Raw genomic sequence first — 23,976 nt, forward strand, 5'->3', positions numbered from 1 at the left:
CAAGTGCCTGCCATCCTCCTGGTCACAATATGGCTGCTCTACTTTCAGGTTTCTATCTACATTCCAAGCAAAAAAAGGAAAAAGAAAAAAAAATGAAGTGATCTGGAGAGAAGAGCCATGTAGGAAAAGCCAAACTCTCCTAGAAATGCCTGGCAGGCTTCCGTGTATGCTTCATTGGTTGTAACTGGGTTACTTGATCACTCCTAAAGAGAGACTGAGAGATACGATGCTCCATTTGGGCACATTGTCTACCTGAACAAAGTCAGGATTAGGTCAGTAAAGAAGAAAAAAAAAAAAAAAGTATGAGTAAGCAGTGAGTAGTATCTGCCACAACAGTGCCCCAATTTTATTTACATTTGCTTCATAAGACCTATTTTGGATGAACTTCTGTCTTTAGTTTTTCAAAGATAATTATGTTAACCATTTTACCAACTACAGAAAATAAAATATCATTAGCCAAAAGCAACAAAAACAAAAAATACCTAGTCAAGTTGAGTCATATATATGTCATAAATTGCTAGTGGGTATATTTCAGGATCTCATTTTCCCCCCAAACTTAAACTTGCTCTTTACTCACCTACATTTTCATGTATGCTATTCCTTCTTTCCCTGATCTCCCACCCTTCTCCCTGGGAGTCAGAGCTATACAGCTACCTTTTTTTGTTTGTTTGAAGGTTTTAATTATTTATTTGGAAGAGAGATCCAGAGGTCACAAGCAAGGTTGGAGAGGGAAGGGGGAGAGGGAAATACAGACTCCCCGCTGGGCAGAGAGCCTAACACAAGGCTTGACCCCAGGATCCTGGAATCTGGACCTGAGCTGAAGGCAGACACTGACTGAGGCCCCCCAAGCACCCCTGTACAGCTAGCTACCTTTAATCCAGGGCACAAATGATACTTCAGGACTGTTGGGAAGGACAGTTTGGAAGGAATCATTTAATCCGTAATTAAGAAGAAAATAAAGTAACAATAGTGTAATAAATATAATTTAACCCAATGGTCTCCTGATTTAATTGTATTCCTGATTTAATTGTATTCTTCTATTAGTAAAATATTTCTACTGTGCACCTCCTTACATGTATAAATATATTTATACATATAAATTTATATGTATGTCATATAGTTCATATATAATATATTCTTATATATTATACATAAATTATATATACACATGTGTATATATATTTGTGTGTGTGTCTGTATATAGACACGCACACTTACCATTTACTCCATCATCCTTTACATATTTCTTCTAATGTGACTTAGCCTTCCACTATATCAGGTGTAGTCTCATCCTTCAAGTGTCCTACCCTCAATACTTCTTGCGGTCTTAACCACTTCTCCTCTGCTGCTTTGGGAAGAGCCAGGAGGATGCTGACTGGTTCACCTTGTTCTCGTGCTATTAATCCCAACCTCATCTAGCTCCTCTGAGGCCTTGCTCCATCAGGTATTCCTTAGTTTTTTCCTTTCCACTGGCTCTTTCCCTTCAGGCCGTGAACATGCTCGGGCTTTGTTAAGCTTTCTTTTGCCTCTGCATCCTCACAAAGCTTCCACTGTTTTCTGTCTATCTTTCCAGTCTTCCTGTTCACCCTTCAACTCATAGCATTCTGCTTTCTTCCTTCCATTTCAACTGCCTTGCTGGGGGCTGCAGTAACACTTGCTGCTTTTTATTCCTCTTTGCATTATTTGACACACACATTTTCTTCCTGACCACTCTTTCCCAGTTTCTTCTACAAGTTGCAGTTCTTCATTTCTATTTAAATGTAGGTCCTCCCCAGATTTCCACCTTATCCTTTCTATTGTTTATCCTTTTTTTTCTCTGTGATCTTATCTCTTTGTAAGGCTTCAGCTCTTCCCTTTACCATTCTATTACTTCCAAACTCATATATACTGCTCTGACCTCTTTTCTGATTCTTGATTTGTATTTCCAGTTATTTGCTAAATATCTCTTCCTGAATAATTCAATGGTACTCAAAATAGAGCATGATTAAAGCCAAATCATCTTGTTTAATCCCCCAAGCTCTACTGCTTCACTAGTTGTCATTCTCCCAGTTTTTCCCATTAGAAGTTTCAAAGTCCCTTCCATCCATCACCATATCTGTCCCTTCTAATTCTAAAATACCCCCATCTTCCCTGTTCTCGGTCTAGGAGTGCAGTGTTATAGAGCAGAATAAAAAAAAAAAAAAAATTCTAAAGCAGCATTATATAGTAGACTGTGGAGTAGGAAAGACCAGAGTGCAGATCCCAGTATTGCCACTTAGTAGCTATGTGACCTTGGATGTGCTGTTTGACTTCTCATCAATAAGTTGGAGGGTAACAGAAGCTACCTCTTAGGATCATTATTGCTAGAAATTACTAAAATTAAACACAATGTAAAACCCCTACCTAGACTATTAAATTAGATTCCTAATGAATCTACTTCCTTAGATTTCTACTCTACTACATCTTACACACTGCCACCAGAGTTTCTGAAATACAGTGGGATCATTTATTTTCCTGTGTCAAAAATCTCTGGTTGTTTTCCTTGTTGCTTCAGGAAACATTGAAACCCCTTTGTCTTAGTTATATGAGTGAAGTAATCCTGTACTTTGTCATACAAATCAGGACACTTTAGAGAGTGAAAGGAGTCCAGGACAACAGCCACAAACTGGGACTGTCCTGGGAGAAATGGAGATGAATGGTAATGAATGTATATGGGATTCTTTATAGTGCACCCCAAGCCTCATCTATTGACATACCGCACTGCTCACTGTTCCCAAAACAGGTCTAGAATACCTAGTACACCCCTCTCTCTGCTCTTGGAAATGTATCTTTACCTCACATCTGTAGAATTAATCAATCCCTCTTCTGTGAACTATAATACTCTGTACATATCTCTGATGTAGCATTTACCATTTTTATGAACATAATTGAACTCTTCCTCTCTCACTGACCTGTAAGCTTTTAGAGTCAGTCTCACTTGTCTTTTAAAGACAGTCCCCAGGGAGGTCTGGGTGGCTCAGTGGTTGAGTGCCTGCCTTTGGCTCAGGGTGTGATCCTGGGGTCCTGGGATAGAGTCCCACATCTGGCTCTCTGTAGGGAGTCTGCTTCTCCCTCTGCCCATGTCTCTGCCTTTCTCTCTTTGTCTCTCATGAATAAATAAATAAAAATATTTGAATAAATCAATCCCCAGGTACTTGTACAGTACATGGGATCTAGTTTGTATTCAGTAAATTTATATTGAATTAATAAATCAGATTTGTTAGTTTTCCTTAGACAATCCACATGTGAATAATTCAAAACATTCTTTTTTTTAGTCTAGTCTTTGCCTTGCTCCATAAAAAAATATCAGGCAGCTTATAAGAATATAGTTTATAATAGCATAAACATGATTTTTTTTTCATTTTATTTATCCCTACCACACCCTTCAATAAAGTGTTTCTTAACCTAATGTTTGTTATTTTTTTACCCACAGTCCCCATCTCCCTGTCCACCTTCCCACTGGCCATGAAATGCAGTTCTCACATGAATGTAGAAGTCCTTTTGGGGACAAAAGCTTTCCTGATAAAAAGAATCAGATCTGGTTGGCTCACGTATTTACTACTCACTCTTCCATTGTCACTATTTCTTCTTAAGCAGAATGTGAAAATGGTACCTAGACATGCAGCAGCCATCTCGCAATCATGAGGATGAAAAACAACACACTAGGGATGGTGGAGTTGAAAAAGCTAGAATAACCTAGGTCCCCAACAGCATCTTTAAGCCATTGAAGCAGCCTTTGGTAACTCAAGGATTTGTTGTATACTAGACAGTGTGTGCATAGTATTAGTTTGATTTTCTGCTTATTTGCAGCCAAACACATTCCTGATAGACTCATCAACCTACTTGACCATGTAACCTAAAAAAATTCTAAAGAATTTTTAATAAGTTTTTAGAGAGTAGTATGTCCTAAAATTAAAATAAATGCACTCAGTATTACTATTCTATCTGATATGGGTACAGAGTTGCCTTTCCTACATTATTCATATCCTGTCATTTGAAATAACAGCTTACCACATGTTGATCAATATTAATGAATACCACTACTAAAAATGAGTTTTTGTTTTAAAAAAACAAGTTTGCAGATGAGGTATTACTTTATTAGTACATATCTAAACACAGTATGGTCACTCCATTTTATTTTTTACTAAAAACTAATATTTTTAAAAGAGATCTTAACCATTTAAGACTAAAGCACTCCATTTTCTACACTTGAAATGTACAAAGCAAAGAGAAAATACTACTTCTCTATAAGCTGCATGAAGCATTCCTTTGGTAGTAATGAGTATGTACCCCCATGATGCTTACCTGTTTTTAAAGGTTCTACATCAGGACGCCTGGGTGGCTCAGAGGTTGAGCATCTGCCTTTGGCTCAGGGCCTGATCCCAGGGGTCCGGGAGTGAGTCCCGCTTTGGGCTTCTTGCACAGAGCCTGCTTCTCCCTCTGCCTATGTCTCTGCCTCTCTCTGTACATCTCTCATGAATAAATAAATAAAATCTTAAAAAAAAATTCTATATCAAATGGTGTAGTTACTATAACTGCATATTTCTGTTAAAAAAAAAAGTTTTCCAACTCATAGAGATACATTTCTCTGCAAATAGTGTTGGGGAATTTTTCAAGCCTTTTTATTGATTTTTTTAAGTTTTTTAAGTTTTTATTTATTTATTCGAGAGAGAGAGAGAGAGAGGCAGAGATACAGGCAGAGGGAGAAGCAGGCTCCATGCAGGGAGCCCAATGTGGGACTCCATCCTGGGTCTCCAGGATCAGGCCCTGGACTGAAGGCAGCGCTAAACTGCTGAGCCACCCGGGCTGCCCTTTCAAGCCTTTTTAGCTGTTCTAGTTAAGCCAAGACCTTATATGGTATATGCTGACATATGCTTTCTTCACATCTATTCAACTAGCATAGTATTAAAGAGAATCTTTATTTATTAAGCATTTAGTCAGCTTTGATGTTTTTTTCTCTTAGTACCAAGGACGATTGCTTCAATGTTAATATTCAGCCACCTGTTGGAGAACTGCTTTTACCTGTGGCCATGTCAGAGAAAGACTTTAAGAAAGAGCAAGGTGAGAAATTAACTACAATTTACTAGAAATTGGCATCCCAAATAATATGTACTCTTCTTCTATCTGGTCTCTAAAATAAATTACCATATATACATAGCCATTAACAAATGTCAATGAATAATCTTCTAGTTTTTGGTAATCCTTTACTTCCATAAAATAACCTTAAAAAGGATATGTTTGTCTACATTCCTGGAATACATGAAAATTGATTACTATGTCTTTAAAATAATAAATTGATTCTTAATTAATTTTTCACTTCTGGGAATTGTGAGTTTGTGAACCTAATGATGTACTCATGTGTTTTGCATTAGTGAAAATGTGAGGGATTGAAACTTACCAAAGTTCTACCACTGTAAATGTTATGTCTCTGTATTTTCTTTTACTATAGAACTGTTTCTCATATCCCACTAATATATTTCTCCCTGCACACATTAGAGTGCCTCACTCTTCAAGATAAAGTCCTAATTATAGCTTTAACATGCCTCCCATTTTCTTTTGACCTAATTCTATAGTAAAGAAATGCTGTGTTGTCTGGCTGTATCGGAGCTGAAATATTTTTAAATACGCACCTAAAAAGAAAATATTTTCAGCAGAATGGAAGTATTAGTTTGTTGTGCTTGCCCCAGAGTCCACCATAACTACTAATAAAAATGAATTTTATTTTTTATGTGAATAGGGGAAATAACTGTGACTTCATGTATTTAATTGAAGATAATATAAAACTAGGGCATATTTAAATAGCATAGTGCGCAATTTCTTAAAGTTTATGTGAGGGTAGGCTGTTTTTCTTTCTAGAGGGATTATCATACAAAGATTCCTTCATTTTGAGGTTGTTAAACCATATATGTCATGTTTCCAGAAAGTACTGGTCACATACAAATATCTTTACCTAAGGAGAAACATATGCTTCCTGGCACTCCATCATTATAGTGCCAAAGATCTTTTTTTTTCCTTCTTTTCTTTTTTTACTTTTTCTTTTTTTAAGGCCATTGCAATCCACAGTGTTCCCAAGACCTTACAGAAGAATCTCACAAAGAAAATTTCATACAAGACTGTAAATTAATAGTAATCTTGGGCAGCCCCGGTGGCTCAGCGGTTTAGTGCTGCCTTCAGTCCAGGGCATGATCCTGGAGACCCAGGATCGAGTCCCACGTCAGGCTCCCTGTGTGGAGCCTGCTTCTCCCTCTGCCTGTGTCTCTGCCTCTCTCTCTCTGTCTCTCATGAATAAATAAATAATCTTAAAAAAAATTAATAGTAATCTTTTATTTTCTGCCTTATTTTTAAGTGATAAAAAAGAATGACTAAATCCCTCTTTGCATTTACTTTTCTTGGAAGTTGATTATTGCTATAGAAGAAATCATCTTTGTGATTCTATGATTTTATTTTTCTATTGATGAATTGATGCTTACATTTGCTATTCTTACCCTTTGCTGGCTAAAGCCTGCCTCTCTGCTTTACACCTGCTCAGCAAAACCAGGTGAGTGGCACATAAGTGACTGCATAAGGCTTTGGCACATTTATTTTTAAGGGGATTTTTTTTTTAAATGCAGCTAAAATATATATCTATCTAAAGCAGCAGATTATTGTATACCTTTTCTATCCCTCAGCTTTGGTTTAGAATACTTGATATTTCGATTAAGTGTTTTGTGCTCTGCTGTGACTGAGGGATTTTTCCCTGACTAGCCATACAGAACCGTAAGCGCATGAGAGAGGTGCGCTTGCAGAACAGCTGTGGTCCTCTGTGGAGTTGTTGCCAAAATTCCTTTTTCTTCTGCCATTTTACTTCTATGGTTGTTGATTATTTGTCTGAATAAATCTGGCAGCTGTTTGCTATGTTTAATAGAGCAGAAAGGCTACTCTGAATAAAGCTATTTGAAAATTTGTTTATATGAAGTATTTGTAAATCCTTGCAAGTCTCTTGGCATTTCTGTATCATTCTTTCTGTCTTCCTGAATTCATTCTTTGATATGGGACTTGATGCTGGCAAATTTACCACAGCTTTAAAGAGTCTTTTCAATAGCATCTTTTTAGTTATAGATTTCAGCTGGTTTGGTAATCGAGGTCTCAATTCTGAACCTTACACATGTATTCTTTTATTATACTACTCTAGGAAGAGCTTAGCTTATTTCAACAAATGATACCTAGAAAGGACTCACTAACTGAAAATCTTAAACATCCATTTCCTCAGATTTTATCAGTGCAAACTTCTGGATAGTAAAATACTAGTAAAGTTATGAAGTACCTGTGTGTCATTGCATGCACACATTACATAATTTTCTACTTCAAATAAAATGAACTCAGATACTTAGTACCTCATTTCACAGGGCCTATGTTTTAAGACTCAAGAAATGCATTAATTAGAATTTAACTGGAAAAATTCTAAATAAAAAACATGAGGAATATACTTCTATTTTTATACTAAAGATGTACATAATTAAAAGTTTGTACCATATTAAGAGCGCATCTAATACATCACGCATATTAATTTTATTTAAAACAGAAAAGGTTTCATTTCTGATACGCAGCCTGATCTGTCATTGTTTTTCAGTTGTTGCATTTAGAGTTTCATGGCTAAACATGAGTCAGGTTGGTGGTCAAAGTGCTTGCTAAAAGAAAGACTTTTATCCTATGTATTGAAATTAACTATAATACTTGTATTAAGAACTTGAAATGAGATGCATGATTTTTCTCATTGAGTTTGGAGCATTGCAGAGTTAGTGATCTAGCTGTGGAATGATTTTGGTGCTGAAAATAACGTGAGACCCTCTCAAAAAAAATTTGGTTTCTTAAGGCAGTTTTAATAATTATGAGACATAAGCCAACTGTTCATTTCAAACTGCCTCCTCTTACTCATTTTCTTCGTATGTTAAATTAGAAATCTAAAACTTAGGGAAAAATTTTAATTTTATTTTCTTATATTGATTTACATTTTAGCGATTAAGTACAGCTGATGAACCTAAATTAAGTACTCTGTCCCTCTGCCTCTCCAAAATTTAGGTGAATTCTAACGAAGCAACAAATTCTGTAGTCTGACAGTTTTAAAATATTTTCCTGGTGACTTTACCTTTGTTATGTATGAGCAGCCTATACGGTATCTAAAATCAGTTTTTTATAGGAGAAACTTTTAATGATACCTTGGCATATTTTTCTTTCTCGTTAATTTGAGAATTCCTGATATATTTTCATTTAGAAAAATCTCTGGTTTAAGAAACCTAGAATGTTTACTTAATTTTATTATGATTTATGCATCCATCTTATGGTTTCCTAGCTAGCAAGATGCTAATTCTTTAAATGGTCAGACATTTACTATTTTCTGGCCCTTAACTACCACAAGCAATCATATTTGATGCCCCTTAATTAGAGCACCTTTTTTTCTTTCCAGGTTCTTTTTCCACCTCAGCAATCGAGACAATACATTTGCTTACCATGCTGCTCTCCTAAGTGTTCTTTTGCATGTAAATTAATCTTGATTCAGTTTACACTGTCATGCTGAGTGGTACAAATTGCCTATAACAATAAAACAGCATGAGTTAAAAATAAAGGGGGGTGGGAAGGCAGATTGAATGTGTGCCTTACTTGATAGGATGTTACTTTGCTTTATGCCAATACATTAGCTGACGATAATGAATCTTCTGTTCTGAAAAGCATGGTTTAGTTGATTTTTTAAATTTTACTTCAATGGAGCAGTACCTTGTCTTTTATAGACCAAGTTAGACAAACCATTAATGACAAGAGTGTTAAGGTTAAATATGAAGCAATGCATTCACTTCTCTGAGTGCTATCCATCTTTCCATTTACAGGAGCTTGACAAAAGTACTGGCTTTGTACAACATTTCCTTTAATTACATGCTGCGGGAAACAGGCTTTTAACATAAACATAGTTGCATTCATTTATTCAGCAGTTGCTCTTCAATAGAGCTTAATGGAGAAGGTTTAAATCCTAAATGAGTACACACATCTCTCAGCAGTGTTATGTCAGCATCCACTGTGCTTTACTTAAAAGCAGTGTTTGACTGCTTGTGTAGTTTTTAAAGCTTTTGCCTAATATTGAAGTTAAACAGTCTAAGACAGAACATAGTGTCCCCAAGTTTGAAAGTGGTTAGTAAAAACTGCTTTTTGGTAAAAGCTAGATAAGTCTTTTTACAGTGTTAGGCTTTCATATCTTTGTGCTGCTAATCATAGGGGATCTTTTAAATTTCAGGTTGCATTTGCAGTAAATAACTAAATTAAATATATAGCCCTGAAGGTTCAGGGCCTTTTAAAAACATAAAATCAAATTTTACCCTTTTCATGAATTTGTAAACTATTGTGCACATATCAAATGTTTCAAAAGATTATCATTTTTACTAGATACCATTAGATGTCAATGACTTATATCACAGTTCAAGGTAGATGGCATTTATTATAATTATTTTGGTTTTTTTTTAACCTAGGTACTAAATTTCTATATTTGTTCTAAATGGCATGTTACTGAATTCGTTCACTGAACATTTTTACATGAAATTCTGATATTAATGACATGTCATGTTAACCATAGGGGTTTTGTTCATAATTTTGCTTAGCTTTTTTTCTTAAATATCAATTTTAAATGTCTTTGGAACTTAAGGTTTTCCATTCACATTTTTTCCTTTGCTTCCAAATGTATTGCTTCAGAAATTTCGGTTGGTGTTTTTGTAATTAATATATAGTCCCATTCACTAGGCAAATACTATTATATTTAGAGATAAATATAATATAGCTGTTTAGATACGTGTGCATTTTTTAGAACCACGTTAACTGTTCAGTGACTTTAAGTCATTGCTAAGATACCTTTGATCCATCAGTTGAGGCCTTTCATCAGGTAATGGTGCTGGTTATTCCAGACTCACTTTCATTTGTTCGTAGGCAGCATTTGGCAAGAGAGATCTATGAATGAAAAGGAGAGGGGAAAAAAATTCTTAAAAAGTAAAAGTGTGAATAGTTAACATAGTCTAAATTAATTGGGTATATTTTTTAAAAGGGACTGAAAATGAATAAAATCTTTGTGGTTCCACATTTGTATCTTATAGTATTGAAAATCAGATATATTAAGAGTTAAGTTCCACTGCATTTTAAAATACGTTTTCCTACACGATAAGGATTTAAAATTTTTTATAACATTTGCAGTTATTTTAATTCTATGATAATTATCTTGAAAATTGTATTCTGGAGTGGCGGGGTTTTTTTGGAAAAAAATTTTTAAATTTTGGTTATGAACTTAATTGTTTTATTGTAATTGTCATAAAGAAATTAGTAAAGGGAGCCTTCTTTTCCTTTTACAGGGATGCTAACAGGAATGAATGAAACTTCTACTGTAATCATTGCTGCACCACAGAATTTCACTCCCTCTGTGATCCTTCAGAAGGTTGTAAATGTAGCCAATGTAGGTGTAGTCCCTTCTGGCCAAGATAATATATACAGGTAGGTTTATCAACATGTGATATGAAGATAAGTTATGTATATATATGTACATGTAAATATGTAATTTTCAATTCACAGTTTTCCTTGAAAATAATAACCCTGAGACATCTGGGTGACTCAGCAGTTGAACATCTGCCTTCAGCTCAGGGCGTGATCCCATGGTCCCGGGATCGAGTCCCACATCGGGCTCCAGTCCCACATCAGGCTCCCTGCATGGAGCCTGCTTCTCCCTCTGCCTGTGCCTTTGCCTCTCTCTGTGTGTGTCTCTCATGAATAAGTAAATAAAATCTTTAAAAAAAGAAAAGAAAATAATAACCCTGAGGGACGCCTGAGTGGCTCAGCAGTTGAGCACCTGCCTTTGTCCCATGGCATAATCCTGAAGTCCTCGGGATAACGTCCCACATCGGGCTCCCCACATGGAGCCTGCTTCTCTCTCTGCCTATGTCTCTGCCCACCCCACCACCACCACCACCCCCCGTCTCTCTTGAATAAATAAATAAAAATCTTTAAATAATAATAACCCTGAAACCTGTATCTGCCTCCCTCTCTTTGTTTCTGATGAGATATTTAATTGATTGATTTGTGTTAAGGCTCTCTTCCTATTTCATGGAATCTTTAGTACACTGGAATGGACTATCCTGAAGGGCAGACAGTGTACTTGGGTTTTATAATAGTTTGGTGATTTGTAAAGTTACCTTTTATGAGATACAGTTGAGAATTTATCCTATTTCACCAGATTCAGTGGATTTCCAGGAAGAACTATTTTATAAAGCAGTGCAATTGTACTTTTTCACTTGAAATGGAAGAAGTTTGGGTACCACATTCAGAGTGATTTTTACAGTGATCCCTTAAGAGAGATCCCAGTAATTAAGGAGCTTTTAGAAAACCAATGTAGGGCCAAATGCAGCTTCTATTTCTTAGACCAGATATATCTTCACCACCCAGCATCTAAAGCATGAGATCCAAGTCATTTTCCTTAAAGGTAGGAGAAAATGTGATTAATATGGTTGCCCTCTTTGTGATCTTATATGTGCCAGTGGCTTGAAATGAAAGTAAAGACAAAAATGATTGCCTTAAACAAACATGCAGTTATTACTTAGTCTTCTGTGAGCTCAAAGGAATTCATTAATTCCGTCTTTAATTCCTTTGCCATTCCACTGACAATGGTACACTTCTGCCTTTATCTATGTATATAGAAAATAAATTTAAAATCAAAGAGAATGACTTTAGACCTTAAAAAAAAAATTGAGGAAAGGGGAGTACCGGGCTAGCTCAGTCAGTGGAGCATGCAACTCTTGGTCTCAGGGTTTTAAGTTTGAGCCCCACACTGGGTGTAGAGATTACTTATAAAATCTTAATTTTTTTTTCAAATTAATACAGAGGTAAGAGAGCCCCCTTATAAAGATGATTGCAGTTGATCTGGGTTTTAGATTTATCTTTGCCATTATTGGTTGTGGTAATTTGAGGCAAGTGGTAACTTCTTATGCATTTTAAGATCTTCATCTGTTTAGATAGGGATGGCAAGGAAAAGAAGGGGTAGTGAAATGAAATTCTTTGTTATCTGTGGAAAAACCTTGATCTTGGCCTTCGAAGAACTCAGTTCAAGTCTTGATCTGCCATTATTGAATGAGAGCGAATCTGCCGTTATTGAAGGTGTCTAACATCATCTACTAATTGTGACAATGAACACTGCATTAATCAAAAAATTTACCCTATTTTTTTTTGTTTTGTTTTGTTTTGTTTTTAAATAAAGGTCCTTGGTTAAGTTATTTAGCAGGTCTGATGCTTCCATTTCTTAATATCTGACAAATCCTATCTATCTCACATAGGGTGATGATAAAATAATAAAATGGATATTAGGTCATCATACTGGTACGACCATGCAAATACAGCTTATCAGTTAATGTTGTTCAGTAGGGGGAAGAGTGAAAAGAAGGCTTTTCAGTGAAAATATTTTTACTTTCTTGGCAGGAAGTGATTTTCTCTAGCAGAGGTTCTTTGATTTATTTATGAATACTTTGAATTATTGAAATTCCTGAAACACCAGAATATCCTTATACAATATGAAATTTTACCTGACACATCTAGTATCCAGCAGTACTTCAGTCCTGTTTTAGTATGTCCTTCTGTAATGTACAAAAAGACATATGATCACCTGTGTTTATGTTGGAACTTCTGATTTTTTGTTTTGTTCTATATGTGGGTTAACTTTTCTGAAAGCAATGGCAGCTTTCCAGATTTTTGTTTCTTAGAAGAAAACAGCCAGATTACCTTCTCAAATCCAACTAATATAAAAGCTACCTTCCTATTGGGAAACAGACTAAGAAAGAAACTTAGCACAGTTGTGTAATTTCTATTAAAGCATTGTTTGCCTGTGACTAGTCTTGGTGGTTTGGAACTTAATGCCTTTTCAAGTGATTAAATTATAGTCAATTCTCAATTGTCTGTACTAATGCAGGGGAGACACACAACTAAAAACTGTTTATATTTGGCTCTGGAATACAGAGATTGCACTCAAACTTAATGTTTATGGTCCTTGTACACATCTGCAATGTCTTGGCACTTCTCTAATCTGGCTGTATGATCAGTAGCCTGGTGTTTGGCTCTGTAACTTGGGGGAAGAGCCCAAGTTACTACACAGTCAAAAGTGAAAAACATACCTATCTATAATTAAGATTAGGTTGTGCTGTCTTAATTTGCCTCACAAGTCTCATTAGACGTAACTGAAAATGTTTGCATTCGTTCTCATAGTATAGCCGTATTAATGTTCTAAATTTCAGAAAGCTTCCAGGCAATAAACACCTGGAGTTACTTGTATTTTTTCATACAGAAATTGTTAAAAATTGTCATCCATATGTAACTTTTTTTTGCCAATTTTTATTTGCAGTAACAAAAATGAACAATTGTTGGTAAAATCTGTACTGATGCCTTTCTTAATGACATTTAAAATGAAGTAGCAGTTACTGTTTATATTACAATAACAAATGAACAGTTTATCACTTTATTGAGTTGTACTCATGTTTTTAACTGTAGTGTTTGGTATCATATTATCCTCTGGAATTAATGAGTTACATCTAAACTTATATGTCAATCACAAAATTGAAATCCTTGTGAGCTTTCTGACTTATTTATTCTTCTGTGATGGTTACTTTTTGAGTTGATGAAGAGTAGGACCAATGCTATTCTTGTATTAATGGTAATTGATTTAAGATGACTTTAAAAGAACAAGGGTGAGAAGTATTTTGAATATTAGTATTTTAAGATATTAAAATTTCCAGTACAATCAATACATTACTCTTGGTGGGCCTATATTCTATTTAATTTTTCAGGATCTTTTATTTCTGAGATGACTATTCAATAAGCATCAGAGTATTCTTTCTGACCATTCAATGAATAAAGTTTCCACTGTCTAACTTTGGAATAATTTATTCCCACTGCTCTTAAAATTTGAATAGTTTTTACATTAAATGCCAAGTTAAAGAATGGTTAATATAAGAATTATCTACGAAAAAGGGAATCTTCGTTAATATGCAGAAGTGCGTAATAGCGTAAAGTAGATATTTTAATTGAATACATAGCAGAAAATGGTTCCTACATATCAACAGAGAATGGCCTCCATTAAGAAAAAGTCAATTAAAGGAGCACAAGTTTTATGGAATTCATTTAAAAAACTAGGAGCATTTCTTATGTAATTAACTGCTTTTCAAGATCAGTGAGAAAGCATATCTGCTGTGAGATTATATGACCTTTAGTTTTGATTTTCTAAATGAGCAATAGTCTTAGAAAGCCAACCAGTATACTTTTGAAAGACAACTTTATTTTCATTTCTGTGGGACTTGCTTGGTGATTCAAAGGGCTGCTTTGAGAACAAAACCATCCCATTGAGATATACAGAGTTATGGTCATTATGGCAATCTGCTATTTTCCAGATGACGGTTACCACATGATAAGGAGTAGTACAGAAATGAGAATTTAAAAAGTCATCAAAAAAGCATTTATTAACCACAGTGCTTAATGTCTTCATGTCCTGTGTTAGATATTCGTATTAAAACATGTGAGATTCTATGTGTTATAAAAGTCTTAAAGCGTATTATTTAAGACAATACTAATAAACTGATATATAATAAAGTGTATACAAAGGCATAATGAACAACAGTAAGCCAGTATATGAATGGACTGCAAAAGGGAAAGTGTCAATATTTAGTGTGCAATGTAGAAATTGCGGTGCCTTTGCTTTTATTACATTGCTTGTCCTCTCACAAAGGTACTAATGTACAGTGACCAAAAAGCAGAAAGCTAAATGTCTATAGCTCCAAAATCTTTAAGGTTTTTCTGTACAAAAGAATCATGTGGAGAGTTGTGTAAAACTCATATTCGTGGGTCCTGCACCCAGGGACTCAGATTTGGTACATCTGGGGCATGGCCCAGGAATCTGCAGTTTAGCCAGTGCTCTACCCGGTTATAAGGCCAATAATGTTCCAGAGTTTATAGTTTGAGGCTACCTTGCACTATCAAGAGTTAATGATAGCCACATGACACATTTTAAAGTGTATTTCTTCTATGTTTATGCATTTCCTTTTTACAGATTAGTTATTAAGAGATGCTAATAGATAAGATGTTTGGTTCGTTTTTCTCTTCCAGCTATGCTGTTGTGCTCCAGCAAGAGTATACTGTTAATTATATTAATGTGTTATAGTCTTGTCTGTGCAACAGTCTCAGACCACAAGTAAAAGTTTGTCTTTCACCAGTCCCAGCATTTTAACCTAGTTTCCAGAATTCTGACATTCAGTAACAGTGATGTTGTTCAAAAGAATTGTCACACTACCTAGTCATTTTGCCCTTTCGTGAACAACAGATTGACCCTGTAAGGAGAAATATGTGGTAAGTTGATGAAAATGGAAAGCCTGGTCTCTGCCATGATTCTATTTTAGTTCTTAGTTTATTCAACAAGAACCAAAACAGGGCAGCCCTTGTGGCGCAGCAGTTTAGCGCCGCCTGCAGCCTGGGGTGTGATCCTGGAGACCCAGGATCGAGTCCCACATCGGGCTTCCTGCATGGAGCCTGCTTCTCCCTCTGCCTGTGTCTCTGCCTCTCTCTTCGCTCTCTCTGAATGAATAAATAAATAAATCTTAAAAAAAAAGAACCAAAACAGTTTTCATTATTAACTTGTATTCAATACTTATAGTCCTTTCCTTGCCCCATGTATCTTAATCTGTATTTGGATCTTATTTACTCTGTCAGTTTTTTATTTATTTTTTATTTATTTTTTTCTCTGTCAGTTTTTTAATTTGCAAGTTTTGAATACGTGCAACTTTTGAATAATTACAGTCTTAATAGAAAAAACATTGTTTTACTATTGTTACTCAGGTCCTTAACTATTAGGAAAGTCTAGTGCTGTGAATAGAACAGTGTATCCATGGCAACCTGGCAGTCAACTTTTTATCTTACCAACATATTTATAGGTTTAAAATTAAAGGATCTTTTTATTTAACTGAAGTACATGTAAAGAACAATTTGTTTCATCTCTAGGCCTTAGTTCATCCTGTGAATCACTATTATCACATATATGTTAAATGATTATTAATAGGAGAAATACTGTATATACGACCATTTCCATCATAAAATGTCTATATTGTGCAAGTCCTTCATTTAATATATTTTGAAGACTTGTGACAGATTTTCTTAGTACTAGGGTTACAAACATGAATGACAGTCACTTCTTAGTAGGGCCTTTGATATTTCCCTTTATTCTGTTCTTAGGTTGCTCAACCTTTGAGCTGTTGTTTTTGTTGTTTTATTTCTTTTTCCCTAATAATCATGAAATATTTAAATATCAAGTAATTTTAAAGGACAATAACAGAAAACTGTCTTAGTGCCCTTAGTGCCCTAATTTTATTAGCCTTGATACTGTAGTAATAATACCTCAGCTGTCTTAAAACAAAATTTTTTGTGAACAGTTGTTAGTATAAAGATATCAGGCTTTGGTCTTTTAACTACTGTACAAGAAATTTGGAATTTCAAACAGTACTGAAGATCTGTGGAACTGATTTAGAAATCCGAGTTCTTGTTCAGGTTGGAGTCTGTCCACTAGGGGGCAGCACCGCTTTTATATCTGCTGCTTTGATCTCTGCAGGTTCTGTGCACAGCGTTTCATTGAAAAACAAATGTGGACCTCAGTTAATTTTTACACGGAAAGCATATCTGGATATTTCAGAAATAACCAAACTATACAGCTTATTTTGCTTTAAAACATTCTTTAAGTTTTATTTAATTCCACCGTTTGTGAGGTAATATTCTGTTATGCAACAGCTTGATAGGAATATATATAACTGTTTTCATGTAGACATGAAAGAGAGGTATTCTTGATGATTTTCCTTCTGGGTTGACCGTTTTATAAGGAATCAAAGAGAATAGGGTAAGAATGTATTTGTTTTACTATCTGGCTTGTTGTTAAGGCCCATCCCATCCCACTCCCATTAACAGACAACCTAGAAATGCTTTAGAATAACTGGAATATTTCATGTCTTCTTTGAGAAACTACACTTAGATTTATTTAGCTTTCCTGTATAAAGAAAGAGAATGAGTCATTCACAGGATAGTATGGAGAATCATTTTTTTATACCATGTTTAAAGATTAGAACAGAATACAGAAACTCTTAAGTTGTGACAGTAGCTCATTTTTTTGTTTTAACTCTTCTCATCAGATTGTCAAAGAAAAACACTATAATATTGCTGGCTGATTTTTTAAAAATAATAGGGAAAAATACATTGCTTTGGTTGAATTCTCTAAACTAGAATTACATGTAATCTTTTTCCTCAATATTCATTCAGTTAGGTAATGCACTTAACTTTAAAATACAATTGTATAGTCAACAAAAGGAATTTTTTTACCATTTAACAAATTCTTTGTTTAAAACGTTCTGTAATAACTCAAAGTAATAAGGATTTGTCATTTTAAATTCTTTGGAAAATAATACTCCAAGTCACCATGCTTTGGCATTTGATGTTTGGCTTATTGAAACCAATATTTCTTACATATAATCATTGTGTGACTTCATTACACATTTGTCAACTTTGGACTAATTATTTTTATACAGCTAGGGCAGGGCACTGCATCCTGTGATCGTCTTTCTTACTAATAGGATTCTATCTGCTTCAGCAGGCAGTAATTGAAGGCTTCATGTAAGAGTAGAGGAAAAAAAAGTTTTAGCCTGAGTAGGCCATTGTCACAGCTTCTGGTAACCAGTAGAACAGAAAACACGAGAAAATTGAACTCAGAATAGAAAAATCAGAAACCAGGAAGACTATCCAAGAGAAGAAAAAGCATGTCCTAGAGCTGTTGCTTTAAGTGTGGCAAATATGATTCTACTTAAAATTTTTATATTTGTGATTACCCTGGAGATTGATACAGTCTTTCAGATAAATACTTTTTAATTCACGTCGTCCTGTTGTAGTTGTTCAAACAATTGAGTTGTAGAATTTCTCTTCCTTCTGACAACATTTATGTTCCATAGCCAGTTTCTCATAAATCTAAAAAAAAAAAAAGTATGGCTTAAGTGCACGAGGGAATAAAGCCATGTATTGTAGATAATAAATTTATACCAATTTGTTTTTGTTATCTGAGCTTTTTTCATAATTCTGTCGATAGTTAAGACAAATTAAGTTTTTTAAGAAAAGTGGTATCTTTATTTAGGTTTGGCAAGCAGCTTATTTTGTCTTTTTCTTTAATCTTAAGAATTCCTACAAGCTTCAAAGATTAAATGTCAATTGTTAAAGATAATAGACAAAAAGACGTAATAAAATGAAATACAGATATATCTAAATAGTTTTACCTTCTCAGTTGGTGATTACAAACAGCGAGTGCTTGGTGGTGGAATGAAAATGAAAAATTATGAAAAACACCTAGATGGTATCCTTTTAATAACATGGAGCCCATCATACAGGCAATACATCTTTAACTGTCACCCTCTTATTTGTTCTCATTTGTGGTGTTACTGGTGTTTGAGGTTGGTTGGCCTCCCAGAAGTCCCTCCCTGTGTTACAGCTCCATTCAAAAAGATTTTATATTATTCACTGCTGGTGTCTCTTTTGAGGGAGTGGAAAGTAGTGGCTGTTTAAAATATTTTAGATCTTTAAAGGCAGAAATTTGAAAGTTATTATGACAAAGCACCAAGTCAGGATGCTCTGAATTCCATAATGGTGCAAATTCAGGTACACAGTTTTGAAGGGAAATATCTTCCCTCTTAAAGTTTTTGGAATAACAAAAGATTATATGCATATTAAGTAAATAAAAACCTTTGTTTATCTGTTTACTAATAAAAAAATATTTAGGGTGCACTTTGCATATTTGAGATTGTATGTAATCCAGAATCAGAATACTTGGGTTCAAATTTCTGCTCAACCATTCACTAGCTGTGTGCTCAAGAGCACGTTCCTCAACTTCTGAGGCCTTAGTTCCCTCATCTATAAAGTGATCTGCCTCATAGAATCAAGCAAGTGCCCGCTATACAAAGCATTTAATAAGTGGAAGCTGCAGTTGTGAATATGGTGATCCAAAAACCGCACATGCCTTCTGGAAAAGTGTCTGTCTTCATTTGAGGTCAAGTATAGAGGTCCTGATGTCAGCTATTAAATTTAACATAGAAGTATTTGACCCAAGCTGTCTTTATAAACATTGTTTCTTACCTCCCAAAGCTAGCTATGTATTATTTATTTACTGGTATTCTTTCCATAACCATCTTTTCAGTGTATGTTAAAGCAAAGCCTGTTTGGGCATTAAGTGATTAATAAATTTGGCGGGGGGGTTGAGGGGGAGGTGGCTTTGCTTTTCATGGACCAAAACAACCCAGTTGTAATCATGCTGTGTTCCAATTAAATACATCCTTTTTGAACTGTGAAATGAGAATGTCAGAACATCTGATCTAGTCTTCTACTTTAAAACATTGCTTCCACCATTTGTGCCCACTAGAACAGAGAAACTTAGTTTAAAAAGGCAGTAGCTTTTACACCAGCTAACAGATTTTATTGCTAGGATGATTTGCTTAGCGTGTTTCTACTATAGTGTAAGCAAAGATCTCTTTTCTTTCATGCCCCTATTCTTTACAGTATTGAAAATTTTGTTAATAAGTTCAAAAACATGTACAAGACACTAATTTTAGTCTCTGTAAACATACTGACATCAAGACTGACATTTGTCTCTGCTGAATTTATGTTACTGTACCATCAACTCTTAAGTTTTTAATAGAAAAGAGATAAAATGTGCCTTGGGGCTGTGCAACCCTGAAATTCAAGTGCTTTTGTGTCCCTATTCAGACATAATCTCCTTCTCTGTAGTCCCAAGGCACAAGTGTTAAGTAAATAAAGGGACTAATAAGACTATTGTTTACATAATTATAACCCTGTCAGAAATAGGGACCTCTGTTGAATTATGTGTTGAATGAAGATTTGGTGATGACCAAATCTGTGTGTGGGGGGGGGGAGTTACATAAATGAGAAGGACAGTAGAGCTACCTAATACCCTTTGGTTTAACAGACATACAGACATGGTTTAAAGAAATACAGAAACAGGATTCTCCTGTGACACAGAAGAACCTCAAAAATGTGGACAAAAGAAATGCATAAACTTGTTAAGGGGTAATATAGAAAAGAGGGTCTTTTCTATATTGTGATATAGAAAAGTGATATTTGTGTTTTCTGGAAGATGGAATTAGGTACGCAGTTCCTTATGTCTTGTGTGGACATCTGAAGAGCACACCGATGTGTATATTATGAGAATTTATAAAATCTCTTTAAAAACACTGGTATGGGAGATCCCTGGGTGGCTCAGCGGTTTAGCGCCTGCCTTTGGCCCAGGGCGTGATCCTGGAGTCCCGGAATCGAGTTCCGCGTCAGGCTCCCGGCATGGAGCCTGCTTCTCCCTCCTCATGTGTCTCTGCCTCTCTCTCTCTCTCTCTCTCTCCCTCTCTCTCTCTCATTCTCTATCATAAATAAATAAATAAATCTTTAAAAAATTTTTAAAAATTAAAAAAAAACACACTGGTATGATTTCACTTCCTAAACTGGTTACTTACAGTTGCTTCTCTCAAGTAGAAAAACTGCTCTGTCAGATTCCTTACCAGTCTTCACTTTGTTTGGAGAGAGTAGCTTTCCATGTTTGTAGAAAATAAAATAAATGAGAAGGCTTCTAACATACTTTATCAACAACCCACTAGCTCACATTTTAAGATGCAACCTGAAAGTGCCGATAATATTTTGTTACGTAAAATTAGCATATTTGTTTTGTTTTTGAGTCATTATTCTTATAATCATTGGAAAACTGATTTTCGTGATTCTGTTTCAGTCAAAAATGGCTTGTTAGTTTTCAGAAAAAGAATCAAGTATGTTATAAGATCTTGATGTCATTTTTTAAAAACTCAAAAAAGAAATTACTTTTCATTTAAAGAGAATCTGCTTCCTGCTTAAGTGGCTAATATTTTAATTAAGTTGGGAGTGAAGTTTTTCTGAGTGTCTCCTGATAAACTCCCTCTTTTATGTTGATGGTAATTAAACAGATCCCTGAGGACACCGTGGGCTCTGCGCAAGGCCCATGCTAATTGTCAGACATGAGACACTGACCAGTTGGTTTGCTCTTGAATAGTCCGCAGCGTGCTGTCAGCGCGGCAGTTTTATTTTTATGTATTGTGAGCTGTTGTCAGGGCTAACTGGGTGCCATTGTGGCTGAAGATGTTGCGCAAATTGAGGCAGATGGCTCAGATTCAGACACGTGTCATACAGAAAGGGGAAAGGGGATTGGCCCTGCAAAGTGGGGTCACAGCAGGTCACAGACCTGCTCTACACTTGTTAGTGTTTTCAAAAGCTCATGTGCGGCAACTTTGTTTTTCTCCAGCCATCCCTGCAATCAAACCCCCTCCCCCCAAAAAAATGTGTGGAACATGCTCCATGTGGGAAACAGAGGCCTGGGAGGGTACCGTCCTCTTCCTTCACGTCTCTGGGGCTCAACTGTGCGTGCAGAATGAATTAGCAGGATTGACAGAAGTTCATTGTGCCTCCAACGGCTTTTCAGTCAATTGCAGTGCTTAAAAGGCTAGTTTTGCTTTTAATTCCATGTAATTAGTAGATTCTTCATGTCTTGGAATTTAGTAATGGAGACTTAGACCTCGAGTTTCCTCTATTCTAGAGCAAAAAGAAGTATCTAAAGTTCTGAACGTTAAAAGTTTTAAAAAGGAGGAGTGTGGTGTTATACGTGCCATGTGATTTTGTTACGTGTCATCATCAACATTAGAGATTGAATTTGAATATTTTAACATGCACGCATGAATTTCTGAAACGATATGAGTTTTATAATGTCCATAAAATTATTTAACTTCTTGAGTAATCATTTTCACATATGAGGAATTAAAATTTCAAGCTCTTTGAGAGAAGTACCTTTCCTTAGTATGTCTCAAAAATAAAAATACAGTGGTTTATTTTAAATGGCCCTGTGCCTGACGAAATGTTAAACATCAAATGAATGATTCCCAAATATCTATTAATGGAGAATTATTCACACATATCTATTGTCCAAACCAAAAAGTAAAATAGACTTACTTTTCTTATTCTGTTCTAACTGTGCACTAAGATTACCTGCTTGTGGTAAGCATGGTGCTGGGCAGTTTATCGATTTTTTAGAAGAATGCTTGGCTTTGGGTTTTTGGCAGTAGAGAACCTGTAAGAAATTACTGAAAAAACAATTATTTTAGACTTATTTGAATCTGTGCTGTCTCCTTTCCCCCACCGCCCTCATAATAAAAGGTCTCTTTCTTTCCCTTCAGGTTTGCAGCTAAAACTGTGCACAGTGGGTCATTGATGCTCGTCACAGTAGAGCTGAAGGAAGGCTCTACAGCCCAGCTTATCATCAACACTGAGAGAACCGTGATCGGTTCTGTTCTGCTGCGGGAGTTGAAGCCTGTCCTGTCCCAGGGGTAACCTGCTTACATCTGGACTTCAGAATCTGGCACACAACAAAAGTGCCTGGCATCCACTACTGCTGCCTTTCATTTATAATAATAGCCCTTCCATCTGGCAGCGGGGAAAGAATACACTCTTGACATTCTTGTCTCCTGCTTTAGAATGCTAGTGTGTATCTATCATGTATGCAATACTTTCCCCCTTTTCGCTTTGCTAACCAAAGAACATATATTTTACTGTCAGTTTTCTCAATTCTTGAATCCATGTGGCATTTTCACTGGCCTGCTACTTCTTCTGGCCTTCTCCTCTTCCTTCTCCTTTTTCACAATGATGGGCATGAATTGGGTATTTTAAGTTCATTGCAAATCACCCTCCGTCCCAGGTTAAGCAAAAATTAGCCTAGAAAAAGTCTAAATGGCATCTCAGCTTGGTATGTGAAAATTGGAGTAGCATACTTTTTAGAGTTAAATACAAAAACAACAAGATCTCTACAGAATTTTGTTCTGTGAATTTCTTGGTATTGTAATTGGTTATTGACAACGCTCATCATGAAGTCATCTCCAAATAATAAACTAGCATATGAATAACATGTGTCTTTGCATTTTTAATGAGAAATTGTATGTAATACTGAAGTTCATGGGCTGATAGTTATTTTAAAGCAAATGGTTTGAGTATTATATTCTGCAAAGAAGCAATCAATGGGGTTTAGTTAGTGAAAGAAAAATGACTTTCGAACCCAAATAGATTTTCTAATTGTTTAGAGAATAGTGAACTCCAAGAAAAAAAAATGATATATTGAATAACAATAGCAAAAATCATGTTATAAAATAAAATGTCTCTGTGCAGTCTTAATTGTAGAGATCATTATAAGGTATATTACACCTGCTGGATATATTCTTTGGATCTCATTGTTCCTTTAGGAATCTTGATGCCCAACTTAGATGAACTGAAACACCTTTCAAAACTAACCAGTATAAACCTAATCATAGAAATTTTTTAAAAAGTTACATAATCAGCATATTTGCACTTTTCCCTGGAGTGTCTGTTTCCTAATTTAGGCACGTTACTGTTTTTATTAAGATTGTCCTATAGCTGGGAAACTTTTTTCTAAGTCTTTTATACCTTTTTAAAACCAGTTGAAATATTATTTACCTTTCTGATGTAAGGTAATAGGCTTTAAGAGAGTATATGCTAGTTAGTTCCCTTTCTGTAAAGCCACATAAAGATTTTTAAAAAGTAAAAAGAATATACATCGAAAGAAATACTGTGGAACATATATAAAGAGGAAAAGAACAGAACGAACATTCTTGGAAAATACATATTGAGAAGAACAAAACAGACCTAAAAAAATATTTAAATCTTCAAGCTCATGAGCTGGAGAGAGAAAACAAGATTGATAAATTGTCCTGCTCTTGAAATACAGCAATTAATCTGGGTGAGAAGAAATAGCGCTGTCGAAATCATGTGTTCAACCTCACTCTGGAGCCTTACATGTCATGGCAGTGTTGACAC

At 35.3% G+C, this 23,976-nt stretch overlaps 1 protein-coding gene across 4 annotated transcripts in view; it reads left to right on the forward strand.

Annotated features, from left to right (window-relative positions):
• AP3B1 (adaptor related protein complex 3 subunit beta 1) overlaps positions 1-23,051 on the forward strand; it is a 261,798-nt gene extending 238,747 nt beyond the window's left edge. For 2 of the 4 annotated variants that reach the window (XR_003234954.2, XR_011997056.1), the window contains exons 25-28: positions 4,982-5,079; positions 6,520-6,556; positions 10,380-10,518; positions 22,329-23,051. Coding sequence is in view for 2 of the 4 variants with exons in the window: in XM_025998266.2 (XP_025854051.2) it covers positions 4,982-5,079; positions 10,380-10,518; positions 22,329-22,482 (391 nt within the window). In the remaining 2 variants the exon portion in view is untranslated. The remainder of the gene's footprint in view (positions 1-4,981; positions 5,080-6,519; positions 6,557-10,379; positions 10,519-22,328) is intronic. The other 2 variants (XM_025998266.2, XM_025998265.2) reach the window with 1 other exon arrangement.
• Positions 23,052-23,976: the final 925 nt, after the last annotated feature.

This window comes from Vulpes vulpes, chromosome 14 (assembly GCF_048418805.1).
Source record: "Vulpes vulpes isolate BD-2025 chromosome 14, VulVul3, whole genome shotgun sequence".
NCBI lineage: Eukaryota > Metazoa > Chordata > Mammalia > Carnivora > Canidae > Vulpes > Vulpes vulpes.